The sequence below is a fragment of the Pseudogymnoascus verrucosus genome (genome assembly GCF_001662655.1).
Source record: "Pseudogymnoascus verrucosus strain UAMH 10579 unplaced genomic scaffold scaffold_21, whole genome shotgun sequence".
Taxonomy (NCBI): Eukaryota; Fungi; Ascomycota; class Leotiomycetes; order Thelebolales; family Thelebolaceae; genus Pseudogymnoascus; species Pseudogymnoascus verrucosus.
Window position 1 is genome coordinate 337,915 of NW_017263672.1, and position 25,485 is coordinate 363,399.

Here is a 25,485-nt window from a genome sequence, read left to right on the forward strand (position 1 = left end):
TTCCTTCCATATATATCACTGTGAAAAACTCAAGGGAAACTGCGACTGATACTTGCTTGGTAATCGTTCCTTCCATATCTGTAACTTCAAGTTCCTATAGAGAGTAATCATGGCTCACACAAAACACGACGTGGTATAATAACCAACCCATACCCAACATTACCCCAGATACGCCCCTTTTACCCTCCCCCTTTCCCCCCACCCTACCTCTGCGCAAAGTCCACCACCAACCTCCCCGCCAACTCCGTCCCCACAACCGCCACCAAATCCCCTAGCGCCTGCTTAATGACCGGCTCCCCATCCGTCCTCCCATCCCCAGGCTCCGGGTACCCCTCCCAGCCATCTATATCGCTGAACCTTATGACCGCGCCCCGCCCATAAGGACGCAGGAGGGAACCGAGGTCGAAGGCTTCGAGCTCGTCGGCTGTGAGGGCACCGGGCATGTTTTGGGAAAGGAGGTTGAGGTCGTCGCCGTCGTTGGTGGGTGGCGGGGATCTGTGGGATGTTAGGGGTTGGAGGTGGGAAGACGGGGTAGGAACGGACCTTGAAGCAGCGGCGGCCTCGGCCTCTTCTTTAGTTGGGGCGGGGATACCCCGTGCTTTCTCAGACGAGAGAGAGACGTAGCGCCGTGCGTCCATGCGTAGCTTGAGATCGTCATCGAGGAGGTCCCACGTGTACTTCTCTGGGTCTAGGATGTACTGTGGGTGATAGTCTGCTTTATACTTCATCTTGGTGCAGCCGTGGATGTAAAATCCCATCATATACCATCTACACCCCTGTTCGATGGCTAAAGCCGTCTCGCGTAGCGCGCTCAATTTACCAGGGCTCCAAGTGTGAAGGTCCTCATGGTACATGAAGTAGACCGCGCTGATGGCGTTGGGAAGAAGATCAAGAACACCGATGGCGACGAGGCGCCCATCAAGGCGGTAGCATTGGTGGTAGGAGCCTAGTTTCTTCTCTTTACCATCAACAATCGTTGTGCTGCGCTTTATCTTCGAGGAGCAGAGAAAGTTGCGGAAGCCGTGGCGAGAGATGTCATCTGGACCCTCTTTGTGGACGATACGCTGGTAGTTCTCGTAGAGGAGGTATTTCTCCTCTGTGAAAGTGTCTGGGTCCAGTGTGACTGCGAATTCGTGGGCGGGCTTTGTTGGCTCTTGGAGATAAGAGAGCTCGCTCTCGTGGACACGTTCGCAGAGATCAAAGGTCTGCTTGTATCTTGCTGCTTCGGCTTTGGATTTTGGATGCAGTTTTGCCGTCTCTTTGATGTATTCATCGCCGAGTATGTAGTGGTTGAAGCGGTTCTGGGCCTGCCTCTGGTCCTTGGTGGCTTTGAATGCGGGTGCATCCAGCCGGAGGGTGTAATGGGGACAACATGCGTTCCTGAGGTCAGGTTTGTAGAGGAGGGTCCCTGACCGCCTCCAGCCTCTACATATTAAGTCTTCATAGAACTTGGGGGTTAGGTACTTGGAGGAGGCGTAGTAGGAAGGGCCTATTCAGAAGAATGAGTTTTGCTTCCTTCACAGCGAGAGAAGCATGTAGGAAAATGAAACCAATAAGAATCTGACCGTGAAAAACTGAGGAGAGATTCCCCAATGAGAAATGACTATGAGAACCTGACGTCGAAAACAGAGATGAATAGAGATGAATGCTTACTTCCTGAAGACCCGCGACTCGAAGACCTACGCTCGGCCTTGCTCTTACAGTATCCGCATGAATGTGCGTGGTAGCCTACATGACGTCTCCTATCAGCAATAATTCATCAAGCAGCAAGCTCAATTCAGAATCCTTGTTAGATCTCGTGACTCTCCTCGTGACTGCCCCTCGCCGGCACAGAACCTCTGACGTGTTCTGGACCAGCATTCTCCAGCGTAGGACTCCCACTCCCAGCGTGGGGGTTCCGCCACCCACGCCTCCCACGGTTCTCCCCCCCTAGGGGCCAAAAAATGCAGCAGATCATCACCTGCACCCGAAGCGCGGGGGCCACTGTAGCCAGCAACCCAGCACCGACAGCACCAGGCCATCCTGAAAGTGCGGCGTGCATGCCGCTACGGCGACAGGCCCCGCGGGATATGCGAGGGTGGGAGGACGGACGTCATCCAAGGGATGTGCCCACGTTCTGGAATGAATGGAGGAGAGCGCATGTCAGGGGGCGGAATTAGGGTTTGGAGAGGCTGACCTATGGGGCCGAGGACGGCGTCGGGCACGATGGTGGTGGTGCTGGAGTTGGAGTTTGTCGGCGAGGACATTGTTTTTTGCTTGGATCCACAGCTGTGCCGGACTCGCCGTGCGGGTAATGTAGGTAGAAGGTGGTAGAGTGGTGTAAGTGGTTTTAGTAGAGTACAGCACGGTACAGCGCGTACAGTACAGCGAGTACAGTGCGGCAGCGCAGTACGAGTAATGGTACGAGGTCCACTGGCTTCGCTGGCGACCACGCAGTCCGTCGTGGTCGTCGTCGTACGGCGTCTTTGTGTCAGGTGTGTGATATGGGTAAGCTTGCTTCCGTGAGGTGAACAATTATCGTCGACGCGCCGAGAGCGCGGTGGATGATGAGCTGATGAGCTGGTGAGGTATGTGGTTGGTGGTACACAGGCTGATATCACACAAAACACAAAAAGATGGTCGACGAGAGCCTCCCGACGCGGCGAGTTCGGCTGAGGCGACACAAGCAAGGCAAATGAAACCACAGTATTCTAGACGAAAGGATCTTTGAGGCAAAGCAAAATACGACTAACTACTGTAACTGTACGTTAGTCTCTCGATTTCTTAATGCATGATCCTGGACTACTGTTATATTAACGCCAAATATTGTCTTTGCTGGCGGACTAAAGTGTCTAAAGTAGGAGGCAAATGCGGCTGTATAGTACTTTTCATGCAGTGTAAGGTTGCACAGTGCCTTGCCGGCCTTCCCAATACATGTCATAGTGGGGTAGAAGTGGAAAGTGGAAGCAGCAGAAGAAATCCGGCGCCGGTCCCTGATATGCTGATGTGCTAATGTGGTGATATGATACTCGTACTTTCTAGAACTGGAACTGGTGATGGCCACAAAAAAGAAAATGGGACAGCCGGGGACGCCCGAGGATGGTAGATGGGTAGCTAAGAGTAGAGTAGTGTTAGTAGCTGGTAAGAGGTGCTAGATGGGTCTACCGACTCTCAGACTCTCCTGTCTGACAATGCTGACCATACCGACCATACCGATCATATTGACAACAACCTACGAGTCATACTCAGACCTGCTCCTTCCTGCCTTGATCATCAGCTTCTGCCTTCAGCCTGCGATGGCCATTGATGGACGGCAATTCAGGATGCAAGATGCAAGCCCTCCAGCCCTTCCATGCCTTCTCAACTGACACTGCATATCATCGTACGGTTTTCACCCCCTCCCCCCCTCACTCGTCCCTTCCCCCCCCACACATCCCCCACCACCGGCGACAAATCGCCGCTCCAAAGACGAGGCTAGACAAAACACCGAACAGTCCAATAATCCCCAATAATCCCATTATGATGGGTTCTCCCTCGCCCGTGATACCTCCTCGTACCTCCCGCTCATGCCAGCATGTCTTTCTAATCCCACGCCCTTACACGGCCCTCCACGCCCCTCCACGTCCCTCCACGTCCCTCCACGCTCCTAGCTGCTCCAGGGGAGTCATCCAGTGTTCCACAATAGGAAATCTAGCATCAGCTCCGGGCAAGCTCGGAATTTCCTTCACTCATCAGGCGTCATGTATAGAAGCCTGCAGGCCGGGTTTTGCTGGTTCGCTGGTCAGGATATATTTCCTTTTTTTTCTTATTTTGCTTCCCCCCAGAAGGCGTCGCGAGGCGTGGTCTTCGTTGGGCCGCAGATGGTGGGGAAGCTGGTCATGGTTTAACATGGGCATGTAAATTTTTTGGGGTTGGAGAATTGTCTATATAGATGAATGTCCCGTATCCCTTCGCCGACGAGAAACTTCTCCCCTTTCTTCCCTGTTCCTGAGTTTTTTCTCATAAAGGCACCAACAACAGTACTCATCATTAAATAAAGTACCCTTTTCCCCCTACCTACACACCAACACCGTCATCCCCACTCAGCCTCACTTGGGACTAGAGTGCCGCTGTATTTTTTGGGGGACTTATTTTATTTTTATTCTAGACTTGTACACGAGGAGAGCACGCGGGCAGGCAGGCATGAAGACTGACAACCAAAGAAGACCGCTTGTTCACTCGCCCCTCTGTCAATTATCAAGACCCCCGCCCCCCTCCGGGCTTACCACTTCGAATTTCAATAATTCCAATACTCACCGCACCCTCAATATTCTCAATACTCTCACTATTCTCAATAATACCTATCCTTAGGTTTATCTTTGTTGGATCGCCATAATCACTTTAAAACGACCGAGTTCCTTTCATTGCATCATAGGAACCGGATTTGTGTCTCGAAAGCCGGGTACGCCAGAGAGACTTTTTGTTGGTTGGTTGCCTATCACATCGCATCCCACGATACTCAAGTACTCCCCAAAAATTATTATCACCGCCACGCCCCCAAAATTCGAAATTACGAAATTCCACCTGCTCATATTATCTTACTCTACCACCTCCATTTATACCATTCATCCCGTCCCCCTCGAAGCCAATTCCAACTCCCCGGAGCTCTCCTCAGCTCCAACTTTTCCCCTCGTGGTGGTCCTTTCTCGAACCGCCGGCTCGCCCCTCGTTACCACACTTTAGCTCACCAATGTCGCTACACTAAAAGCCTGGGAAACCCGACCAAACCGCACCGCCCGCACGCCCCCCCCCCAAAACTGCCCGCACTGCCTGCGAAAACGCTCTTGGGGCAAACGTCCTCTCGCCCATCGACACACCGCCGCCCCAGCAGCACCAGCGCGGTGTCGCTCTCACTCTCCATCCGCCCCATGGCGCAAAGTCGCTCCATGGAGTCGCGCGTCGGAAGAAACAAGCAGCGTGAGTCCCAACTGCCCCTTCCTGCATGAGCGCGAGAGAGTCGCCAAATAATTTGTGGTGGGTTGCGTGGTGCGCCGAACACCGCTGTTCTGGTCGTGTGCACAACCCCAAACCACAATATGCCCCGCGGCCACCGCCTCATCTACAAAACGAGCTCAGGCTTAGCTGGGGAGCTGGCGATTCTATATGAGTCTTCATAGTTCATCATGCTGACGGATTTTTGTTTTCGCAGGCTACAGCGACAATGGCGAGCGCCTCGTCGCTGGCATCGTGCCCACGAACAAAGAGAAGACCTTCATCCTGCTGATCCAGTCGACGCGGCGGGCCGAGTGGGTGCTCCCCAAAGGCGGCTGGGAGACGGACGAGGAGTGCATCGAGGCGGCGGAGCGCGAGGCATGGGAGGAGGCCGGCATAGTGTGCAAGGTGGACTACGACCTGGGCAAGATCACCGAGACCCGCACGGCTAAGCAGATCTCAAAGAACGCGCCCAAGGCCCTATACCAGTTCTACGAAGCCACCGTTACCGAGGAGAAGAGCGTCTGGCCAGAGAGCCATAAGCGCAGTCGCAAGTGGTTCAGCTACCCCGACGCCCTCGAAGCCCTCAAGCCTCGCCCGGAGCTCGTCGAAGCCATCAAGCGCTCCACCGTCAAGCGGTAGCAGGGGGACCTGGCATCTTTAGCTTCCCCTGTGTCCTCTGCAGCTTGCGGGCGGACATCAGGACACGTGGGACATGGGCTGGAGATGCCGGGGGTACACCTGTGATGGCTCTCGTTATGGCTCTATTAGGGGCCTCTACGATTGCCTCGCCCTCGGGCCTCATTTTGCGCGTTGCGTGCTGTTTTATTTTCCACCTACTGATTTTACGGGGGTGGCTGTTTGCTGTACACTTTAAAACTGTCTTGCGCCTGCCGGTGTCTTCTGGACGCTGGCGAAGAGCTATACATCATGTATGGCAAAGACACTGACTCGCTGCCTTTGTACCCGCCTCTGCGAGGAAAGGCTGAACGGGCATTACGCGCAAGACTATTATTTGAAGCATTGGCGACGGCGTTGTTGGGCATATTCTGTTTTATTGCTATAAAGACTTTCCAGGGCCAGAGACCATTCTGGCCGGATTCATAGAACTGGGAGTAGGTGGGGCAGTGGTGTTTAAACTGCGATTTATGGGCAGAGAAAGAGAAAGACGGAAGAATGGATGCATGCATTGGCGCAGGGCGACATGAAAGGAAAACGGCAGATAAAAAAATCATTTATAGCCCTAACAATTGTAACAACTCACCTCGACATCGCAAAACCGTGCCTTCCAATGTGAAATACCATACCCAGCTTGTGAATTAAACCACGTAAATCCGGCCACCACGCGCCAAACATTCTTGTATATAGATAACCGTAAGATCAGCGCAGTCAAATTAGATGATCTTTTCCATCCAAGAATATCGACAGCTACTCCTACTACCACTCAGTCACACTAATGGCACAAAATAAAGTTAAGCGCCCCAAAAAAGGAGGCCAGCATTATATATACCCTACCCTACAAACGTATCTATCACTTGACTCCGACAGCTCTGTCCTACTCCCACAGAAATGCGTTTAATGATATACAAGAAATTTGAAATAGCGCCCCAATGGCACAATCCCCGTACTGACTGATTCTTGACGTGGCCCCAGTGTGAAATGCAAGGACATGAAATGATTCAATGCCGTCTTCAACGCCCCTTAACGCCCACCGTACTCTTATCATCGCTCATTAGAGTCTCTTGGACTCACTCGTATGCTCCGGTCGCTCTTGATTACAGCCGACCTGCGGCTTCGGGCCGCCATCGCTACGAACTGAAAGCTTGTCGCCATTTCTTGGAAAAGGGCTTCGCCTCGTCCTCGCATTTCGGTTGAGTGGTAGTATCGCAACCAGCGAAGTTGACGACAAAATCTCCCTCCTTGTATACTTCTGTCTTCCCAGTTGTGGCTGTGGGGGCTCTGCTGTACGAATTCATAATGTGCTGCGGGACTATGCCGAGCCTGGACAGGATGGTTGGGTGCCATTGGACGATGTGTTCCTGGGATTTATTAGCCATCGTCTTGCCTTGCTTGACAGTTAAAACATACCAAGGCGTGTCTCTCTGCCTTTTGGAAATTGTAGGAGCGATATAGCGGATCGAACCACGTATCCAGAAGGAACTTTGACCAGTCTCCGTTGCGAACAATAAAGCTTCCTGGCGCCAGACCATCTTTGTCCTGCGTGATAGAGAAATGTATTTGTTGGCCCTTTAGGTGCTTGAATGTCTTGATGACACTGTCTGGCGGCACGATGGACTGGTCTTTGATCATGAGGGCGTCCATTCGTTTGGGGTTCATAATATGCGTTTCGATCTTGAGGTTAGGGTTCATGATGAGCGCATTCTGATCAAGGAACCAGTAGTACTCCGTGTATGGGAAGTTAGTGAGGGCGTGGCGCATCGCGGGGAGTTTCGACCATGACACAGGCGAATCGCCAAGCGGGTAGTCGTTGACGGTTGGGAAAAAAGTCGCATATCCTAGAAAGCAGTCAGCCCCTTGTCCTAATACTGTCCACGCCAGTGAGAATTACCATGCTTCTTCGCGTATTGTTCACGATTCTCCTTGATATCGGCGATATATTGTTTGCTCTGTGACCCGGGGTCTATAACCGTGATGATCACGACCGGGGGAGTTCCAGGGGGGGCACCACCCCCAAAGCCTAAAATCTTCGCGATGATAAAGAGTAGAGTGCTAACCCCTAATGCACATAGCACAAGGAATTGTATCCGACTCCGTCGGAATAGCGGCGCCTTTGATGCGCGGGCGGTGAACATTGTCGAATGCGCTGAGGGTTTCCTTGGGGGAAAGGCAAAGTGCATTGTCTTGATAAGAACTATTTGGAAGGTATCCAGACACTAGACAACGAGGAAAGCGCGACCGAAACGAGTGGCAGTCGTGCTCTCCTAGAGTGAAGATGGGTGGGTGTCGAAGATTGTTGTCGCCAGCTGACGTGCTATGCGCTTGATTTCTGTGTTGCGGATACGAGCCCAACGTGGCTTCCCAGGTAGTGGTGCTGGCTGAGTAAACAGCTAGCTCTTTGTTCAGACACTATGCGGCAATGATGCTGCACGTATGACAAGGTGTCAAAGAGTTGTTTTGAGCGGGAGTGGTTGACGTTTAAGGATCATTAGGAGTGTTGAAACCTTAAATTGGGGGAATTGGACGTTTTGGGGGAAAGCTTCTCCCTTCCCATATCCCCAAACCACGTGCTGATAACGCCCACCACACACGACCTGCCTCCCCACCAACCTCACATCCCAGTCCAGTTCTCGACCTCCAAACAAACTACCACCAACCACAACCCCCCATGCAATGGATTGGCAGACCCGATAATCCCCTCCAAACCGAACAAAAGTACACCTACCATGGCGCACGCGCAAGCACACCCCCCGCCGCCGCTTGAGGCGCTGAGTCTCGACGAGCAGCGCGCTGGGGCTGGGGGACAGGGCGGCCCAGCTCCGCCGGCGCTGGGTCAGGCGATGCATGCCCAGCAGGCGCCGCAGCAGTTGCCGCCGCAGATGTTTACGACGGCTGCGCAGTTGCTGGATTTAACTGATAGTGAGTCACACCTGCGTTGGTGGCTTCAGGGGAGAGAGGATGGCTGGTTGGGGCGCGTTTGAGGGTGAAGATAAAGCGGCGGAGAGGGAAAGCAAAGAAGGGGGTGGAATGGGAAAAAGAAGAGAGGCTAATGCGTGTGTGTCTACAGAGAAACTTATGGTCGCTCTCCGCGACGGAAGGAAGCTAATTGGCGTGTTGAGAAGCTGGGACCAGTTCGGTGAGCTCCCATGCGTCATCCTTAAAGCCCCTATGTACTAACATTCCCCAGCAAACCTAGTCCTCCAATCCACATCCGAGCGCCTCTTCACGCACTCACCGCCACTGCAGTTTGCGGACGTGCCACAAGGGACCTTTCTGGTGAGAGGTGAAAATGTGTTGTTGCTGGGCGAGGTGGACCTTGATAAGGATGATGATGTGCCAGTGGGCTTTGAGAGGGGAGATGTGGAGGAGGTGCAAGCGAGGGTTAAGGAGGAGAGGAATGTGAGGGAGAGAAGGGAGAAGGAGAGGGGGAAGGTGTTGAGGGGGGAAGGATTTGTGGGGGAGGATGGCGAGGGGACGTTCTAGGCTTGGTTTTATGGTTTTGTGGGGTGATGGGGGGGCTTTAGAGGGGAGACGAAGGGCTATCAGAGCAGAATATTGTGAAATGCTTCTTTTGGCCGGGGAGGGATTTGCTTTGGCTTCTTCTGCGGCTGCTGCCAAGCATTTTGACGTGTGGGGAGGAGAATGGAGAGAGGGCGAAATACAATCATAGAATTGGACAAAGAATTTTCAAAATTTACAGATTTGCAGATTTGCAGCGCGATCGATGGGACACTGCTACCAAAAAGCTATCCTTCATGAGGCATAATAATATTATTGCTATCCAAAGAAGCTACTCAGAGTGCCAAGTCAATATGGGCCCCGGAGCTTTTTGCCTTCTCCACCTCGAGAGCTTCCTTCTCGGCAACCTTATCTTGGCTGCGTGCGTAGAGGTCCTCTCCGGAGGAGATGGTCTGCATGCTCGCGCCGAGCTTGTTCATGGTCTCTACCCACTCGTCGTACGGGTCGGAGTCGAAGACGATGCCACCGCCTGTAAGGTTAGTATAAATGAAAATATTAAATATGGGAGAGAAAATAACTCACCAGCCTGAAGATACGCAACTTGGTCCTTGACAAGCATAGTGCGCAGCGCAATACACGTATCCATCGCGCCCTCAACCTCATTCCCCTGTGCATCCAAGGTGCCGTATCCGAAATACCCAACAGCACCAGCATATACACCACGCTTCTCCTTCTCCAGCTCGGCAATAAGCTCCATAGCCATCACCTTTGGCGCGCCGCTCACCGTCCCGGCAGGGAAAATGCTACGGAAAGCATCGAAGCGGGACTTATCAGGGCGCAGAACACCTGACACCTGCGAGACCAGATGCTGGACGTGGCTGAACTTCTCGACGGCCATGAGGCGGTCAACGCGGGTGGTGAGGGGGTCGCACACGCGGTTGATGTCGTTGCGGGCGAGGTCAACCAACATGACGTGTTCTGCGCGGTCTTTGAGAGACTCGCGCAGCTCGTTGGCAAGGGCCTCGTCCTCGGTGACGGTCTTACCGCGCTTGACAGTGCCCGCGATGGGATGGGTAATAACGCGGCCGAGCTCGGATTTGACGAGCAGCTCGGGCGAGGCGCCGACAATCTGGAACTCGGCGCAAGAGATGTAGAAGAGGTAGGGAGACGGGTTCACGGTGCGCAGGTGGCGGTAGATATTGAAGGGGTGGAGGGTGGTGGGGCGAGCGAAGCGCTGGGAGGGCACGGCTTGGATGATGTCGCCTTTGAGGATGTGTTTTTTGAGGGTGGTTACGTGGGATTCGTAGCCGGCTTGGCCGACGTTGGAGGTGTATTTTTGGTCGAGCACGATCGGTGCTTGGTGGGGTAGTGGGGTTTCTGAGGATTGGAGGACGTCGATGAGCTCGGCGATAGTTTTTTGGCACTTCTCGTACTCTGCTTCGAGCTTTGAGAGGTCGTCGGGAACGTGCAGGAAGGTAATGACTTTGATGACGCCGTAGAAGCGGTCAAAGGCGATGATGGTGTCGAAGAACATAAACAATGATTCCGGCACTTTTAGAACATCCTCCATATCCCTCGCGGTCTTGGGCTCGAAGTAACGAACACAGTCATAGCCCACATAACCAATTGCTCCTCCAGTCAATGGTGGTAACACAAGTCCCGGAATATGGGCAACTGTGTACTTCGCGAGCTCCTCCTCCAGTGCTGGCAATGGGTCGACTGACGGACCATGGCCTTCTCCGGTTTTTAAGATCTTCTTCGGGCCCGCACCCACAAAGCTGTATCGTCCGAGAAGCTCAGCGGCTGCGCTCTCGAACAGAAACGAGTAGTCGGACTCCGATCTCGCTGAGATCTTAAGATATGCGGTGGAGGGAGTGATGAGGTCGGAGGAGATTTGGGCATATACCGGGACTAGGTTAGGCGCTTGCGAAGCCTTCGTGGGAGCTGCGAGCACATCCCGAATAACCTCCAGGGAAGGTTGGAGATCTTCCTATTGAGTTGTCAGTTACTCGTCTTGACTCACAATCACAACCAACGTACCCCTGCTGCCATTTTGCTTATTTTGTGTATTTTGTGATATAAAGTGTTATTTTTGCCGCTTTGACAATCGGAATACTCGGGACGGTACGGATGATTCACAAGATCTCCTGATCACACTTCAATGTCTTGATGTTACGCCAACGCATCTCACAGCTGTCAGTCTGTGGTGGGTGAACTTTTGGATAAGATTGCGGGTAATAGTTTCACCGACGGCGAGGAGATGTTTGTTATATGGACCCCGACTCTTGGCATTGCCTTTATCAACAACATCAAATGTGCACCGGATGCACTTGCCCTGATATTGCACGAGCCAGCACTCGCAATGCTTATGAGTATTAATATAATCGTTTTTGTTTTACCAGAAAAGTACTCCTCTCAGTGTATCAGAAGTGTTTAATCAAATCTTCCGCATCCAAACCGTGAATATTGTCACCATCACCGTCGACCATTGAATCAATCGCTTGAGCTTTATATGCATATTATGGGGCCAGAAGCTCTACAGCGCCGTGCACTTACCAGAAGACCTCTTGCACAGAGAGGAAGTGGTAGTAACTGAAATACTACACTCACAGAACAGACATCCGGGCCTCACGGCCACCCACCAACCCCCCTTCAAGGCACAACCGCAACAATGAGCCTCCACTTCCTCGGTATCCGCGACTTCCCCATCCTTCACCAGCAACTGCGCTCCCCCACCACCCAAGCCCTCCATTCCCGAGACGCAACTGAGGATATCACCCACGACAGCAAAGACGTGCTCATCCAGCGTCTCCTCGACCTAGCCACGCACCTGCAATCGCAGGACCTGCGCGATGGTGATGTCTCCCTCCTCCACCGCGATGCAGACAGCATGGAACGTACTCTGCGGCAATCGCCCGTCCTACGGCAACAGTCGAGTTTCCAGTCGTTTACGAGCGTGGGGAGCGGTGTTAGCAGGGGAGGGGAGGATGAGCGTTTTTGGCAGCCGCTGTCGCCAAGCATGAAGAGTCCGGGTAGGATGTTCGGGGTGTCGAGGGCGCCGTCAAGGGCTGGGCCTGTGGGTGGACTATCGGCGACAAAGTCGGCGTTGTTGGCGGAGGAGGCGGAAGCGCTGCTGGTTCAGCTTACGAAGACGGTGTCGGAGCTGAAGGAGAGGCGGGAGGAGTCGGAGGTTAGTTGTTTGCTAAGTTTCGTGAGGACTTGATCTGACGTGAGCAGCATATCCACGATCTTCTCGTCGTGCGGGCTGAAAAAGCAGCACAGCGAGTGATAGAACTTGAGGATCACGTGTCGGAGTTGTACGTCGCCTTGGCCTCCTTATTCTACTTACTACCACTAACACTACCGCAGAGATGCAGACTATGAGAGCACGGAATTGGAGCTGAACTTTTTGCGTGTCCAGCTGCGCGCGCTCGAAGTTCAGGGGCTAGACTATGTGCAGTTTAATGATGACGAGGAGTTGACGCAGAGCATCATCAATTGGAAGCAGCAGTGGGCGGATGTGGAGCAGCGCACGAAGGCAAGGCGGCGGAAGATTAAGTCTGAGACGTCGAAGACATCAACGGGAACAGGGACGCTAACGCCGACACCGACGCCGATGCCGACGATTGGAAGCCAGGGAGGGCTGGGACTGTCTTTATAGGCGTGGTAGGAGTGATGTACATGCTTGTTGGATCATTGGGGGGGGCTGCATTGTACAATATTTTAAGGCGGTACCCTGGAGAATTTCAGGATGATGGACGACCAGCGTATAATAATTCAATTCTTTGTCAATCTGTGAGAACAGCCACGGTGCTTACCCCTGTCACCCTCCATTAGCTTCATATTGAGAGTCACACCAGACCTATATATTCTCCATATAACTGCAGGCCCCAAACTTGCTGACTATATCAGTGGCAGGCACATCCGTCACCCCCGTCAGCGGGCAGAGTAATGGAGACGGCCATGCGTGAAGTTGTTTCTGGTTATCGCAAAGCAATATTAACCTCAAACAGGGTTACAGGCAATGAATATGTGCGAAGATGGCCTCGTTGCGGAGCTCCGAATCACTTCACAGCCGAGCTGTCTTGGCTAATCACTGGAGGCCCCCGAGCTTGAAAATATACTCCCAGGCATTTCTGTTAAGCAACAGGGCCCCGTGCCATCAAATTTACTTCCCAGCGTCTGCTGTAGGAGCACCGCGACCACAGCAACTCAGCGACCACAGCATTTCCCCCGGTGGCACAACGTGAGTCCATCCCCCTCCCGACACAGCACAGTCCCTGTCCACCGCCTTCCCCCCGACACGCACCGCACAGCAAATACTGGAACACAGGTTCTCACTATCTTCGATGCTCATGATTCCTCTCAACGGCTCGATGGGACAGAGGGGTTATATAGTGCTTTTTATTCCCAATTCCATCTCGCTATTTCTCTATTCATATATTCCATTGCCTTGGGAATATAGGGGGAAGAAATCAAGGGAAAGGTATCAAGTACAATCTCATATCATCCCAACCTCGTTCCACGTCGTACACCCCTTTTCATCCCAATTTCATCTCATACCCACCCCTCTCATCCGCCTCGCATAATGGTTACACTCGACTATCAATAATCACGCCGTGAATATCGCGGCAAATGCAGCTCTCAGTGACCAGAGAGGCTGATCGGTGGTGAGAGTGCGCGCGGTAACAAGAGTGGTGACAGCACCTACCAACAACGACAGAACTCTATGACAACAGCAAGAAGGTGGCGACAGCAATGACACACCAGCATCTCACCCTTCCTTCCACTTCCTGAGGCAGCACGGCGCAACTCCCGTATTCTGTGAGCACACACCACGCACCACACAGCAGTCACTCATAACTGATTTGAGCTGCTTTACGTCGCCGCTAACGTCTTCTCATCGGCTGGGAGAGGGTTTATATATACGCATTTTTGCATTCCTTTTTTGTCTTACCCCCGTCGCTCTAGCCCCCACCTTCGTCACTTTGGGGATGGATGGTTTCAGTCAGGGGAAAGGTAGGAGTAGCTCTCATATCCCTCAAGTCTCTAATCCCTCCTAACCCAGTCTCTCTCTTCCTCCCTACCCTCCAGTGTAGTCTACCACGGACAACACGATACATCAGGAATAGCTACCTCTATATAATCCCTCTTGTCCCACTCGAGTACGATCACAGCCGCAGAATTCATCTAACAATGCAAAGATGGAAAGCCTCACAGCTGACATAACGACAAACAATCAGATCAAGAATTCGAAGAAAGCAACCAGGGGTTCGGGTGTAGTGATGTATGTGTTATTCTTGAGGAGTAGGATAGCGATGGTAGTGCGCGAGGACAGCAATAGGAATGGCTACAGGAGCAGTGGTGACAGTGACAGCAGCCCTTAACGACAGCACATACAGCGACGACAGCAGCCTAAACACACCAGATAACCCCAGCGCCACATCACCAGCCACGTGGCCTCCATTATACCTCGCCGTGTCTTTTTCGTCTTTTGATAGACTGATGGAGCGGAGGAGAGTAGGGTGTACTTATAGACGATGGCTATGTGGTTTGGGCGCAGCTTGGGGGGGGGGTCGGTCTAGAAAAGGGGACTGGAGGCGGCGCCGGGGAATACCGAGAAACACAAACACTGAAACCTACTGAGAGCCACTAGAGAATTGAAAAGCGCGGAAGGACTGATAAAAACTTAAAACCATTCAAGAAATGAAAGACACTGTAAGCCACTGAAGACCAATGAGAAACTGAGAAGCGCTGAAGAACTGAAAATCACTGAAAGTAGGCGAGATGGTGGTGAGTTATTATCAGTGTTGCCCGAGTACCGCTCCGAGTACTACTCGGAGGAACCTCGAGTACCGGCCTCAAAATTGAAGCTCGAGTACCGGTATTCGAGTACTGGTACTCGAATACCCGAGTACTACTCGCATATAAATAGAAATTGAAATATTACTATATATATACTATTCTAACTCATTATTTACATTATTACTGCTATCCTCATCGTTACCTTATAATATAATACCCTAACTTCTTAAGTAGAGTAGATATTAAAGCGTAGATGGTAATATTTAGTTTCAGAACGTAAGTAAGTAAGGTAAGGCTCCATTTATTTACTCTTTTTACACTTAATTACCCCTGTTTCAGTGTTCCCCAAAATAGTATTAGTATTTGTGGTTTTCGAATAGTATTCGGCGACGAGTAGTATTCGGGCAAAATTTGGGGTATTCGGCGAGTATTTGCCAAAGACTCGAATACTATTCGAGTTCTTGGCGTGCACGGCCTAGAACGCAAAGCAACGAATATTAGCAGGTAAAGTAGTATTAGTAATCAGTTATTATAAAATGTGCTAACACGTGACTGCTGCTGCAGTCACGTGTTAGTTCCACTAACTTTTAAAGACTCTTTCTATAGCCTATTATTACTATTCGGCGAGTGCTATTCGACGAGTACTATAACTTCGTATGAGTATTCGCCGAATATTATCAGGTTATGAGTATTCGGGAAAACCCCGAATACTATTCGAATACTATTTGGTGAACACTGCCCTGTTTGCTAAGGGCTTGGCAGTACTCGTAGTACTCGGAGTAGTACTCGGGGACTCACCGAGTACTCAAAAATATCACCCGACTACAGTAGTACTCGGGTACTCGGCGAGTAGTACTCACGGCGAGTACTACTCGGGCAACACTGGTTATTATGTTATATGCGTCAATTTGGGGGTATCAAGTATAGGCTATATAAATACAAGATTCCACTCCAATCTAATCCCAAAAATAAATTCAAATTCAAATTCAAATCCAAATCCAAATCCACCACAACAATCAAATCCAACGCCTCTCCTCTATCTTTTCTATCCCCACCCCTCTCTAAACCCTCCTATCCTGCACCCTCTCTGTCTCACTCTGAAAGGTTTTCTCATCATAATCCGGCTCCCCCACCGGCTCCTCCGGCCTCTCGGCCCTCTTATTCAACTTCCCTCCCTTCAAGAAGTACACAAACTGCTGCAGCCCATACTTGGCAAACAACCTGCTCTTAACCCCAAACACGACATCCAGCTCCTCAAGCGTCTTCCCCTTGGTTTCAGGGACAAGCATTAGCACCCCGAAGAACCCGATCACGTTCCACGCTGCGTACCAGCAGAATGCCCCCGTCGGTCCGAAGGCTTCGAGGAGCGAGGGCCAGGTGATGGAGAGGACGAAGTTGAAGAACCAGGTTGTAGCTGTGGCAAGGGACATGCCCTGCGAGCGGATGTACAGAGGGTACGCCTCAGCGGAGTAGGTGAAGGGCACCGGGCCCTCGCCAGGGGAGTAGACCATTCCGAAGAGGTAAATCCCGAGGGCGATACACGCGATTCTCGCCACCGACGTCTCAGGGATGAGGAACGAGAAACCCGTGAAGAACAGCGCCAGCGCCATTAATGGGAAAGTAGTGAGAAGCAGATTGCGGCGACCAAAGGTATCGATGGTGTAGAAAGCGGGGAGAGCGAATAAGAAATTTATAGCGCCGAAACCCATTGAGGCGCCCAGGGCAGAGAGTTCAGAGAGGTTGGCCTCTAGGAAGATCTCCGAAGAGTAGTAGGCTATAATATTGACACCGCAGAATTGCTGCATGAACATGACCAACTCAGACGCCTGGAGGGCGCGGCGGTTTCGCGGGACGCCGATGAGTTCCTTGGCTTTGTTGCCCATGTTGATGGTCTCGAGCTCGGCGCTGACGAGGTATTGAATGTAGAACAGGTCGCGCGCAGCTTGTACTTTGTTGAAGCGGAGTTGCTGGATTGCTGTCCAGGCTTGGTGGTGCCGGCCCTGGCTGATGTACCAGCGCGGGGACTCAGGACACATGAAGACGAAGCAGCATACTACGACGGCAGGGATCATAGCGGAGGCCATCATGAGACGCCAGTTCATCCCCGAGACGCCGGACGGGTCTTTGACTTCGTAGAACATCAGATCAGCCGCGTACCCGACGAAGATACCAAACGCCGTGAACATCTGCCAGCACATGATGAGCGCGCCACGAATGGGTGGCGGCGCCGTCTCAGCAGCGTAGATGGGCACGGTGGCCGATTTGGGACCGATGCCGAAGCCGAGGAAGAAGCGTGCGATGAACATGTGCCACCAGGTGTTGGCAAAGGCTTGCCAGAAGCAGGCGGTGGCGGAGAAGAAGCAGGTTAGGAAGATGGTGCCGCGGCGGCCGAACCAGTTGTTGAAGGGGATGGTGAGCCAGCAGCCGATGAAGGCGCAGCAGAGATAGGGGCCGGAGTTGAGGAGGCCGACAAGCCAGGTGGAGCGGGGGTCCTTCTCGCCGATGCCGAAGTGCTGTTTGTAGAAGATTTGGGCGCCGTTGACAACGGTTTCGTCTGGGGGGAGTTAGTCGCGTGATCTCTTAAAAAGTATCATAATTAAAAATGAAAAAAACTTACCCATTCCCTGTACAGCTGCACACAGCGAACAAGGCAGAATCACGAGATACAGCTTCTTAGGCTGCCTCCACTTGTGCTCCAGCTCATCGGAAAACACCTTGCGCTCGTCCTCAGTTAGTCCCTCGACTTCGCGGAACATATTCGGGTCCTTAGCGACCATAGCCCCGAGTCTGAAGGCGCGAATATCCTCCGCCTCGCCCAGCGCAAACTCGCGACAGTACTGCTCGCCCATGTCGCCGACCTTCTCGACAGGGAAATTGCCGAGCGGATTCGCAAGTTTGAGATTTAGCCTGCGGCGCGTGCGCTCCCTCTCGTCGGTGATGCCGGCTAGTCTCTCATCTTCATCCTCTTCTTGATCGGGCTTGCTAACTACGGAGTCGCGGCGAGGGCTGGACGGGTCGGCGGGGGAGGAGCTGGAGGAGGGCTCGCCGGTGTTGATGCGTGTGGGGACGGCGACCTCATTGCTGCCGATTGGTATGGTGGTGAGTTTGTTGTTGGGGTCGTCCATGTTGAGGTCCGCCATGGTTGGCATGCGGATTGGGGATTTGTTTGTTGAAAGATGGAATTGATAGGAATGAGGGGAACCACAGTATATATTTATGTATATGTGTTTAAGTAGATTTATCAAAGGAAGGAAATATATGATTAGAGAAAGAAAGAGGTAAAACTGCTTAGCGGTGTGGGGTTCCCACTAAGTTATATGTTGACAATCCGATCTCCAGTTTTTCTATGGATAGTCGAGGGGGAGTCTCTTACGCCTTCTGGTACCTTTGACATCATCACGAGGGAATCCTTGATGGGGCGAGATGGAGGTGGTGATGTGGGGAAGTAGTAGAGTGAGTATTGGTAGTCATTGGTAGTGACTTTATGACTTCTGTAGATGGTAGCACTACTATAGTACTATAGTAGTGATTGCCTTGTAGTCATCTAGGAACGTGATTGGAAGTGCGGGAGGGTATGGGAGGGAAAGGGAGGGAGGGAGGGATGTGGGGGGAGATAAAGGCGGGAGGGGATGATAGGAATAGCCTGTAACAAGGCATCCCGAGGAGCAATTGGGGAAATAATTGGAGGCAGAGAAGGAAGGGGAAAAGAGTGGGCATCACACTCTTTTCTCTCTGCGGACTCTAGAATCCCTAGGCGGAGGTGGGTAGGTACATAACATAAAGTGAGAGAATAGCAGCAAATCGATGTACTACCACAGTTATATTCAGGTCGTATACTTGTATACTGCTCATGACCCGCACGCTTTCCCTTGCTCGTGCAATCGAATGACATTCGGCAGCGCCAAGAAGCGCGCGTGAAAGTTGAGCAACAAGAAATTAGGAAGATAAACGCACCAAAGCAGGACTTTGCCATGCGAGGAAGACTAAGCGATCCCAGCGATCCAGCTCACCAAGTGGAGACCCCGCATCCCGACCGGTACTCACCCCGGCTATCCACGGTGGCGTCCAGACGGGGTTTAGCGTACCGTCATGAATGAACGAGAGTGGTCCGTTTTGGGGATTGTGGGGGAGTTGTGAGGCGTGTATTGATCAATTGGGATTAGTGGGAACAAAGCGGCGGGATTATGGGAAACAAGACGCGAGAGTGGATGCTTCATTTGGAAATGGAGGGAGAGAAGAGGATGTAAGGTGTGGTGTGTGGCTTGTTGGTGGTGACGTCATTATATTTGATTTTAGTGGTTGCGAGGGTGAGGATGAGAGATGGGGGAGCGATGGGGGAGGGATGAGGGAGGGGTGGGAGGAGGTCGGGGGTAAGAAATAGAGCTGATTGAGGCAAATCGGTGTGGCTTAACGGAGGGGTGATGTCATGGGAATGGGTATAAAATTGTAAAAAGTGAGGATTGGGCCTTGACTTGACTGGCTTGGCGATGCAGGATACAAGACTCGACTACTATAACACGGGTCGGTAGTGAGGCCGAGTGACCACGTAGTAGTGTGTAAGAGACGACAGTGTACAAATGAAGTGTTATGTGAGAGACGAGGAGTGTACAATGGGATGCACTATATGTACGAGAAAGTGTACAGGAAAGAGTATAAATTAAAGATTGTGAGAGTCGAGTCTAGCATAGACTGCATTGATAGTCGAGATAGTCGAGATACTATATTGCAGGTTATAGTGTGATTATTGGCTCCTCTACTCACAAACACCAACAGTCAAGTCTAGCCGTACAAGCGTCGTTAGTCGAGTCGAGTCCAACTGCCGGAGACACTAGGGCAAAACACTATAACGACTACACTCGACAACACTCTATAAAGACTCCATTCCACTCTCATCACCAACAGCCTCATGAATACTCCATCCATCTCTTCAAAAACCTCAACCAATCGCCACCCCTACCCCTTCTCATCGCTCAATCCATCCCCCTTTCCCCTCTCACTTCTTCTCTCTCCCCCAATCTTCCAACCCCCCCACTACCCCCACCATCTCCAACAAACAGCGGATCTTTTCCTTTGGTGGGGTTGTGGGGTAGATGTGGTGATCGATCTCCCCACTTTCAGTATTTCGACGTCGCAAGTAGAGAATGAGTAAATGAGCAAACAGGTGCTTTAGAGACTTTTTATTTCGTATATGGATCACTTCGGTGCGCGAATTGTTGTGAATATTAGTAAAAATGGGGGTGACAATTATAATACTTGTTGCGATAAAATGGAGAATAAATGTCGTATCACCACCACCTAAAATCAGTGTGCGGCGAATCACCCCCCGAATACTATTCGGCGATCCGCCGAATCATTCATATTTTTGAGGTATTCGCCGAATCATGACTCGAATCTGATTCGAGTCATGATTCGAATCTTTGAGGCTGAAATAGAGTGTATGGAATATTGAAAACTACGAAAAATATTTGACTATGCCTAACCTTTGTCTTGACTTATATCTTCGACATCCTCATCGTTAACAATACACTCGCATTACTGTTATCTTCATCGGCAACATAATCATCAAGATCCTTAGGAACATCATATAGCTCGGAATCACTCATAATAACAATGATTGTACTAATTGTATTAAATGTTAATCTAAAAAGCTATATATTAAGGACGGCGACAAGCCTTCACAGCTAGACGCTTGGACATATTATATGTCTTGGCAAGTATTCGAATCATTCAAATACTGGCCGAATCATGATTCGAATCATTAAGAAATAGCCCGAACCAGATCATGATTCGAGTCTGATTCGGGGCGAATCATGCCGAGTCACGATTCGCTGCACACTGCCTAAAATAGAAAAAGGCTTGAGCATCTAAACAAAACAAAATAAAAACAAAACGCAAACCATAACTCAACAACACATTCTACTACAGCTTAAGGGAAGAAAAAACCATTAATAAAACATCAGCGCTAATTGATCATCTAAAAATAGATCTCATCTAGGGCTACGAGTTCTCGCAGCTGCCTCAACCTAACCCCAAAATTGGCCTTCGAGGGTAATATATTAAGGGTTCCGGAGATGAAGTTAATCTACTATAAAGTATATATAATATCCTTCATCTTATTAAATTTCGTTTGTTGATAGATAAGTAACTAAGCATATTTTGGCTTGTGGTATAAGGCACAGTTCCTCGGGCATACCGAGGATTAGGCAACCATGCTTAAAAAGGCGCACATTTTACATCTAGATAAAGGAGACTACAGCCGCCAATTCAACTTTCTCGAAGATTCTCCACTAGCGTGGATACATTAACCTCGTTCGTAGCTCACTATGGAAGACGCAGTACGATATCAATACCTACCCCTCGCCAAAGACAATAATGACGGTTCGACGCGCTTACTTCAGCTCTTACCCGGCGCAACTGGCGAACCGATCAAGGGCAGCATTGTGAACGTGAACCTCTGCGACAACCCAGGCTACGAAGCTCTGAGCTATTGCTGGGGCGATACTGCCAATACCATTCGTATTTATATTGGGAAAGAATATATCGACGTAACACGAAATCTTCACGACGCTTTAGTCAAGCTGCGCGACAAGGAAGACCCTAGAACTCTTTGGATTGATGCCATCTGTATTAATCAATATAATGTTTTAGAACGATCGCAGCAAGTCGGAATCATGGGGCAGATCTACAAGCAGGCCAAGAAGACCTTGGTTTGGCTTGGTCTAGAAACCGCGAATACTGCTAGAGCTTTCGAACTTATCCCATACCTCCTAGCGATATTTGAGGAAGCGTTTCAAGGGAAACCACGTCCAGTTCGTCTTGATCTCCGTATTTTAAGGCATCCTAGTATATTGCGAGTTTATGAGCAAGTACGCTTGTTTGAACCTTTTATTCAATTGGAACAGCGCCCATACTTCTCAAGAATCTGGATAATTCAAGAAATTGCTCTCTCGTCTAATAGCGTTTCATTATTTTGGGGGCAATACTGCCTATCCTGGGAAGAGTATTTCGCAGCAGCGTATACATTCGCTTGTCTCGAAGTTCGGAAAGCGAACCTTCACCAACCTCTTGGCGCATTCCCTGCGTTGGTCATGGCCGTTCTACAACTAAGAGCGTCGAAGAGCACATCGCTGATAAGCCTCCTGGACCAATATCGACGAAAAGACTCTACTGATCCACGGGATAAAGTGTTTGCGCTGTTAGGAATTGCTGGATCGAAAGACATCTTATCTCTGAGCTGCAAAGTTGACTATAATATGACTGTCGTCGAGGTCTATACAAATCTCGCTAGCTCGTACATACAGAGAGACGATAACCTTGATATACTCAGTTACACTCAATGTGGCCCTAGTATACCCTGCCTGCCTTCATGGGTGCCCGATTGGACAAGCCGGGAAGATATGCCAATTAATTTTAGGGTACCAAACTGTTCAGGCATTCGTTTCGATCACCACGCTGGAAGCGACAGTGGCTGCGGTACAAGCATATATGTGAACGGAAAAACTTTAACTAGCCAGGGCGTTCTTCTTGACCAGATTACGAGAACCTCGGGTTTGATCGACAAAGCGTGGGGTATAGGCTGCTGCAATGCTCATGCTTGGGAAACAATTGCAGAATTGAAGGAGAGGGGTAGTTACGTCGCTGGAGGCACAGCCATGGATGCCTTCTTTATGACTCAACTTGCTGGCTGTCCGAAACTTCAATATGATATCATGAAAGGAAGGTTTCAGGAGCTATGGGAGGAAGCAAAAAAGCATACTCCAAAGAAAACGATTCAAGGTTCCCTTACTGTGTCAACTGCAGAAGGTTCACAGCTACAGAGGGTTAATCTGATACCAATAGATGACCGGGAAACAGGAGAGATTGAAGCTCTTCTATCGTCAAGCCTTCAATACACCAAGAGGAGGCGGTTTGCGATGACTTCTAGGGGATACTATGGGTTAGTGCCAGCCAAAGCTACTCCTGGCGACCAGATTGCCATTTTGAAAGGGGCAAATTACCCTTTTGTCTTGCGTGCGCAAGGGCAAAGCTGGAAACTTGTGGGCGAATGCTATGTACATGGAGTCATGAATGGAGAGGCATTTGATGCAACCGCCTGCGAGGAAGTGTTAATAGATTAATTCATGTTTGTAAAGGAAAGAACCGTAAAGGAATATCTCACTTTTTTCATCTTATCCAAGAAAGTCACAACTGAGTTTAAAGGCATGTAAGCGTCTCCTGTGGGTTGACTCCCTTTGTATAACCTGTTGGATATTGGTGACTTCCCTCTATGCGGTCGTCCCGCCAGCGGCTATCTCTGTCATCCAACTGGATTGGCAGCCCATTGGATCCCTCTGGATGGCCGCCTCCGCAGCAAACGGCGTTGGCGGCAACGCTCTGGGTCTCGATCCCAAGAAGGGCGTATACCTCGCGTACGCGGAGGTCGTCGAATGGTTCGGCTCGGAGCACGATGAAGCGGTTGAGGCGCGGGTGATAAGCACAACCTATGCGATCAACAATGCGACGTAGGCCGCGGGCTTGTACGATCATTTCAACTACATGGGCGATGCCGCCGGCTTCCAGGCCGTTTATCCCGGGTACGGTGCGGCGAACGAGGCGAAGTTGTTGTCGATTTCGAGGAAGTACGATCCAACTAGGACATTCCAGACTCTCTTGCCTAGGGGTTTTAAGATTGGAGCGTAAACAAGACGGCTCTGCTTAAATTTTGGGACTTGCCCCATTTGTGTAAATCACGTCAAAAGTGCTTGCATATATTATGAGGCTCGCGTTCTAGATGTAGATACCTTACAGATGATGATTGTCTATACACTAAAGCGATCAGCACAACCGCTGCATATAGTTATATTGTGGATATAGGCCGATTGCACGAAAGTTGATATCAATCGATGCCAATATCTGAAGGAGGCTCATTGCGTCTAACATGATGCATGAAGAACAAAATGCCGTATTTTGACAGCCTTGATGATTTGAAGCCTTGTGAGAGTGATTATATCACGTCAAATGGGATTATATTAGTAGTTGGGTGGGTGATCACCACCGAATACCCACTGTTGTATTTTTTTTATTTTACCAAAGCAATTTAGAGAAAAGACAATATACCGAGATGCTTCATTAATATCCTAAAATACCTATTCATTCAAAGACGTGACACAAGAGACGATGATTTAAGTGCAAGAATATTAGTAGGAATCGCAGTGAATAACACAAACGAACAAACACTAATTTAGCAAATAGAGTACGATTAGGGATTTAAATATATTTAAGACGGGTTGAGCTGCAACTTCTCAGCCAGTGAATACATCCTCCCCCTCTGCCGTCATAACCTCGAACATGCTTTCGACCTCTTCACCTGCAAAAACCTCAAACCAGAGAAAATATAGAGCGTCTAATCCGACTTTCAACCAGCCTTGCCACTCTTGTTCCCCTGGTGCTAAGTACTCGACTACCCTGACCCACACAGATTCAAGTCCATAGCTTTGATTTGGATCTTCTGGTCCCGCTGCTACAGAATTCAGAACAGCCTCATCGACCATGATACACACTCGATGTCGAGCATAGAGTTGGTGAAATTCGAGATCGACCCCATTATCTTTTAACCATTTTGTGAATGCAGCTCTAACGTCATCTATACTTGCACCGTCTAAGCCAGGGCTCTCTATAACATCGTTTGCGTATCGTCTCTTCATCTCTTCATTCGGACCCGAGTCAAAGGGTGGTTCAGGACTAGGGACCCCAAAATTCCTTGGACTGAGCTCATAATCAATAGAAGATTCGACATAAGCATCAACTTTCGCTAGAAACAAAGGAAACTGGGCATCTGATTGTGGTGTATAAACGGTGCGGAAGATGGTGAAGCCCCAGGTTGGTTGGTGTAAACTGCGAAGGTATCGGCAGATTGGGCGCTGCCATTCCCGTTTGAAGCGTGGTGAACCTGGTATCACCAGGAGCGGAGACATGATGGGCCTAAGAGAAGAGGGGAGTAGGAATGCGATGTTGGTTTGAATATAACCTCCACCACCCTGGAATCATGATGAGGGATTTTTTCGCTGCCTCAGGCGGCCACAACCCTTCTAAATTAGGCCACAGGCTCACGGTTGTAACATTAGTGCTACCTTAACTGTGGCTTTAGCAATTCTGCTTAGTAGTAGTAACCATAGATAGCTTAACCTTTGCAAAATGCTCCATATGAATAGTCTCTGTCTTTCTACTTGTCCCTCTTTCCCAATCTTGATCGGCACACTAAATTAGATCTGTGAGGACCGATTCACAAACTATGAAGCTCTCAATTGGACATAAGCACAGCTTCGCATTGGAATCTGATCTTTATATAGTTTCTCAGTTCAAAGCGGGCGCGTTCCTTTTATACCATTTTCAAGCTCATCCTCACACGCCTTCGCTCGCAAACTCGCAAGCCGCAAAAGAGGAAAGTCGAAGATCACAGACGAAACTAGGAACTGTAAACCCCATCTCACCAGCAACCATCTCGCTCCTCCCATAGAATCAACAAAAGAAGAAGGAGTACTTTCCGCCGCAGCACCGTAACAGAGCAACAGTAGACGGGATGGCTGATTTCACGACCGAGAGCTATAAGCTCGG

The 25,485-nt window shown here is 50.4% G+C and overlaps 10 protein-coding genes across 10 annotated transcripts; 5 read left to right on the forward strand and 5 right to left on the reverse strand.

Annotated features, from left to right (window-relative positions):
• Window positions 1-203: 203 nt before the first annotated feature.
• ATE1 (Arginyl-tRNA--protein transferase 1) lies at window positions 204-3,355 on the reverse strand (the record flags this gene model as incomplete). The annotated part of the gene is made up of 5 exons (XM_059463596.1): window positions 3,149-3,355; window positions 2,177-3,093; window positions 1,654-1,728; window positions 544-1,489; window positions 204-495 (listed from the first exon to the last, which is right to left on the reverse strand). Exons 2-5 carry the CDS (start codon window positions 2,244-2,246, stop codon window positions 204-206), a joined length of 1,383 nt encoding a protein of 460 aa, XP_059319707.1. The 5' UTR covers window positions 2,247-3,093; window positions 3,149-3,355.
• A 1,531-nt stretch (window positions 3,356-4,886) lies between these two features.
• VE01_04203 (uncharacterized protein) lies at window positions 4,887-5,592 on the forward strand (the record flags this gene model as incomplete). Its single annotated transcript, XM_018273678.1, has 2 exons — window positions 4,887-4,935; window positions 5,168-5,592. The coding sequence occupies 2 exons, from the start codon at window positions 4,887-4,889 to the stop codon at window positions 5,590-5,592; spliced, it is 474 nt and encodes a 157-aa protein (XP_018130493.1).
• Window positions 5,593-6,383: 791 nt separating this feature from the next.
• VE01_04204 (uncharacterized protein) lies at window positions 6,384-8,224 on the reverse strand. The gene is made up of 3 exons (XM_018273679.2): window positions 7,520-8,224; window positions 7,039-7,466; window positions 6,384-6,989 (listed from the first exon to the last, which is right to left on the reverse strand). Exons 1-3 carry the CDS (start codon window positions 7,806-7,808, stop codon window positions 6,759-6,761), a joined length of 948 nt encoding a protein of 315 aa, XP_018130406.2. The 5' UTR covers window positions 7,809-8,224; the 3' UTR covers window positions 6,384-6,758.
• Window positions 8,215-9,111, forward strand: LSM1 (Sm-like protein; the record flags this gene model as incomplete). The annotated part of the gene is made up of 3 exons (XM_018273680.2): window positions 8,215-8,547; window positions 8,696-8,764; window positions 8,816-9,111. The coding sequence occupies exons 1-3, from the start codon at window positions 8,355-8,357 to the stop codon at window positions 9,109-9,111; spliced, it is 558 nt and encodes a 185-aa protein (XP_018130405.1). The 5' UTR covers window positions 8,215-8,354.
• A 234-nt stretch (window positions 9,112-9,345) lies between these two features.
• On the reverse strand, window positions 9,346-11,287 carry TRP2 (anthranilate synthase component 1). Its single transcript, XM_018273681.2, has 3 exons — window positions 11,128-11,287; window positions 9,670-11,077; window positions 9,346-9,616 (listed from the first exon to the last, which is right to left on the reverse strand). The coding sequence occupies exons 1-3, from the start codon at window positions 11,137-11,139 to the stop codon at window positions 9,423-9,425; spliced, it is 1,614 nt and encodes a 537-aa protein (XP_018130492.1). The 5' UTR covers window positions 11,140-11,287; the 3' UTR covers window positions 9,346-9,422.
• A 115-nt stretch (window positions 11,288-11,402) lies between these two features.
• On the forward strand, window positions 11,403-12,858 carry VE01_04207 (uncharacterized protein). The gene is made up of 3 exons (XM_018273682.2): window positions 11,403-12,277; window positions 12,325-12,404; window positions 12,457-12,858. The coding sequence occupies exons 1-3, from the start codon at window positions 11,759-11,761 to the stop codon at window positions 12,746-12,748; spliced, it is 891 nt and encodes a 296-aa protein (XP_018130404.1). The 5' UTR covers window positions 11,403-11,758; the 3' UTR covers window positions 12,749-12,858.
• A 3,095-nt stretch (window positions 12,859-15,953) lies between these two features.
• Window positions 15,954-18,223, reverse strand: VE01_04208 (uncharacterized protein; the record flags this gene model as incomplete). Its single annotated transcript, XM_018273683.2, has 2 exons — window positions 17,510-18,223; window positions 15,954-17,446 (listed from the first exon to the last, which is right to left on the reverse strand). Exons 1-2 carry the CDS (start codon window positions 18,039-18,041, stop codon window positions 15,954-15,956), a joined length of 2,025 nt encoding a protein of 674 aa, XP_018130402.2. The 5' UTR covers window positions 18,042-18,223.
• A 2,992-nt stretch (window positions 18,224-21,215) lies between these two features.
• Window positions 21,216-23,009, forward strand: VE01_04209 (uncharacterized protein; the record flags this gene model as incomplete). Its single annotated transcript, XM_018273684.1, has 1 exon — window positions 21,216-23,009. One exon carries the CDS (start codon window positions 21,216-21,218, stop codon window positions 23,007-23,009), a length of 1,794 nt encoding a protein of 597 aa, XP_018130538.1.
• A 217-nt stretch (window positions 23,010-23,226) lies between these two features.
• VE01_04210 (uncharacterized protein) lies at window positions 23,227-23,571 on the forward strand (the record flags this gene model as incomplete). Its single annotated transcript, XM_018273685.1, has 2 exons — window positions 23,227-23,346; window positions 23,398-23,571. The coding sequence occupies 2 exons, from the start codon at window positions 23,227-23,229 to the stop codon at window positions 23,569-23,571; spliced, it is 294 nt and encodes a 97-aa protein (XP_018130398.1).
• Window positions 23,572-24,173: 602 nt separating this feature from the next.
• Window positions 24,174-24,879, reverse strand: VE01_04211 (uncharacterized protein; the record flags this gene model as incomplete). The annotated part of the gene is made up of 1 exon (XM_018273686.2): window positions 24,174-24,879. Exon 1 carries the CDS (start codon window positions 24,843-24,845, stop codon window positions 24,174-24,176), a length of 672 nt encoding a protein of 223 aa, XP_018130399.1. The 5' UTR covers window positions 24,846-24,879.
• Window positions 24,880-25,485: the final 606 nt, after the last annotated feature.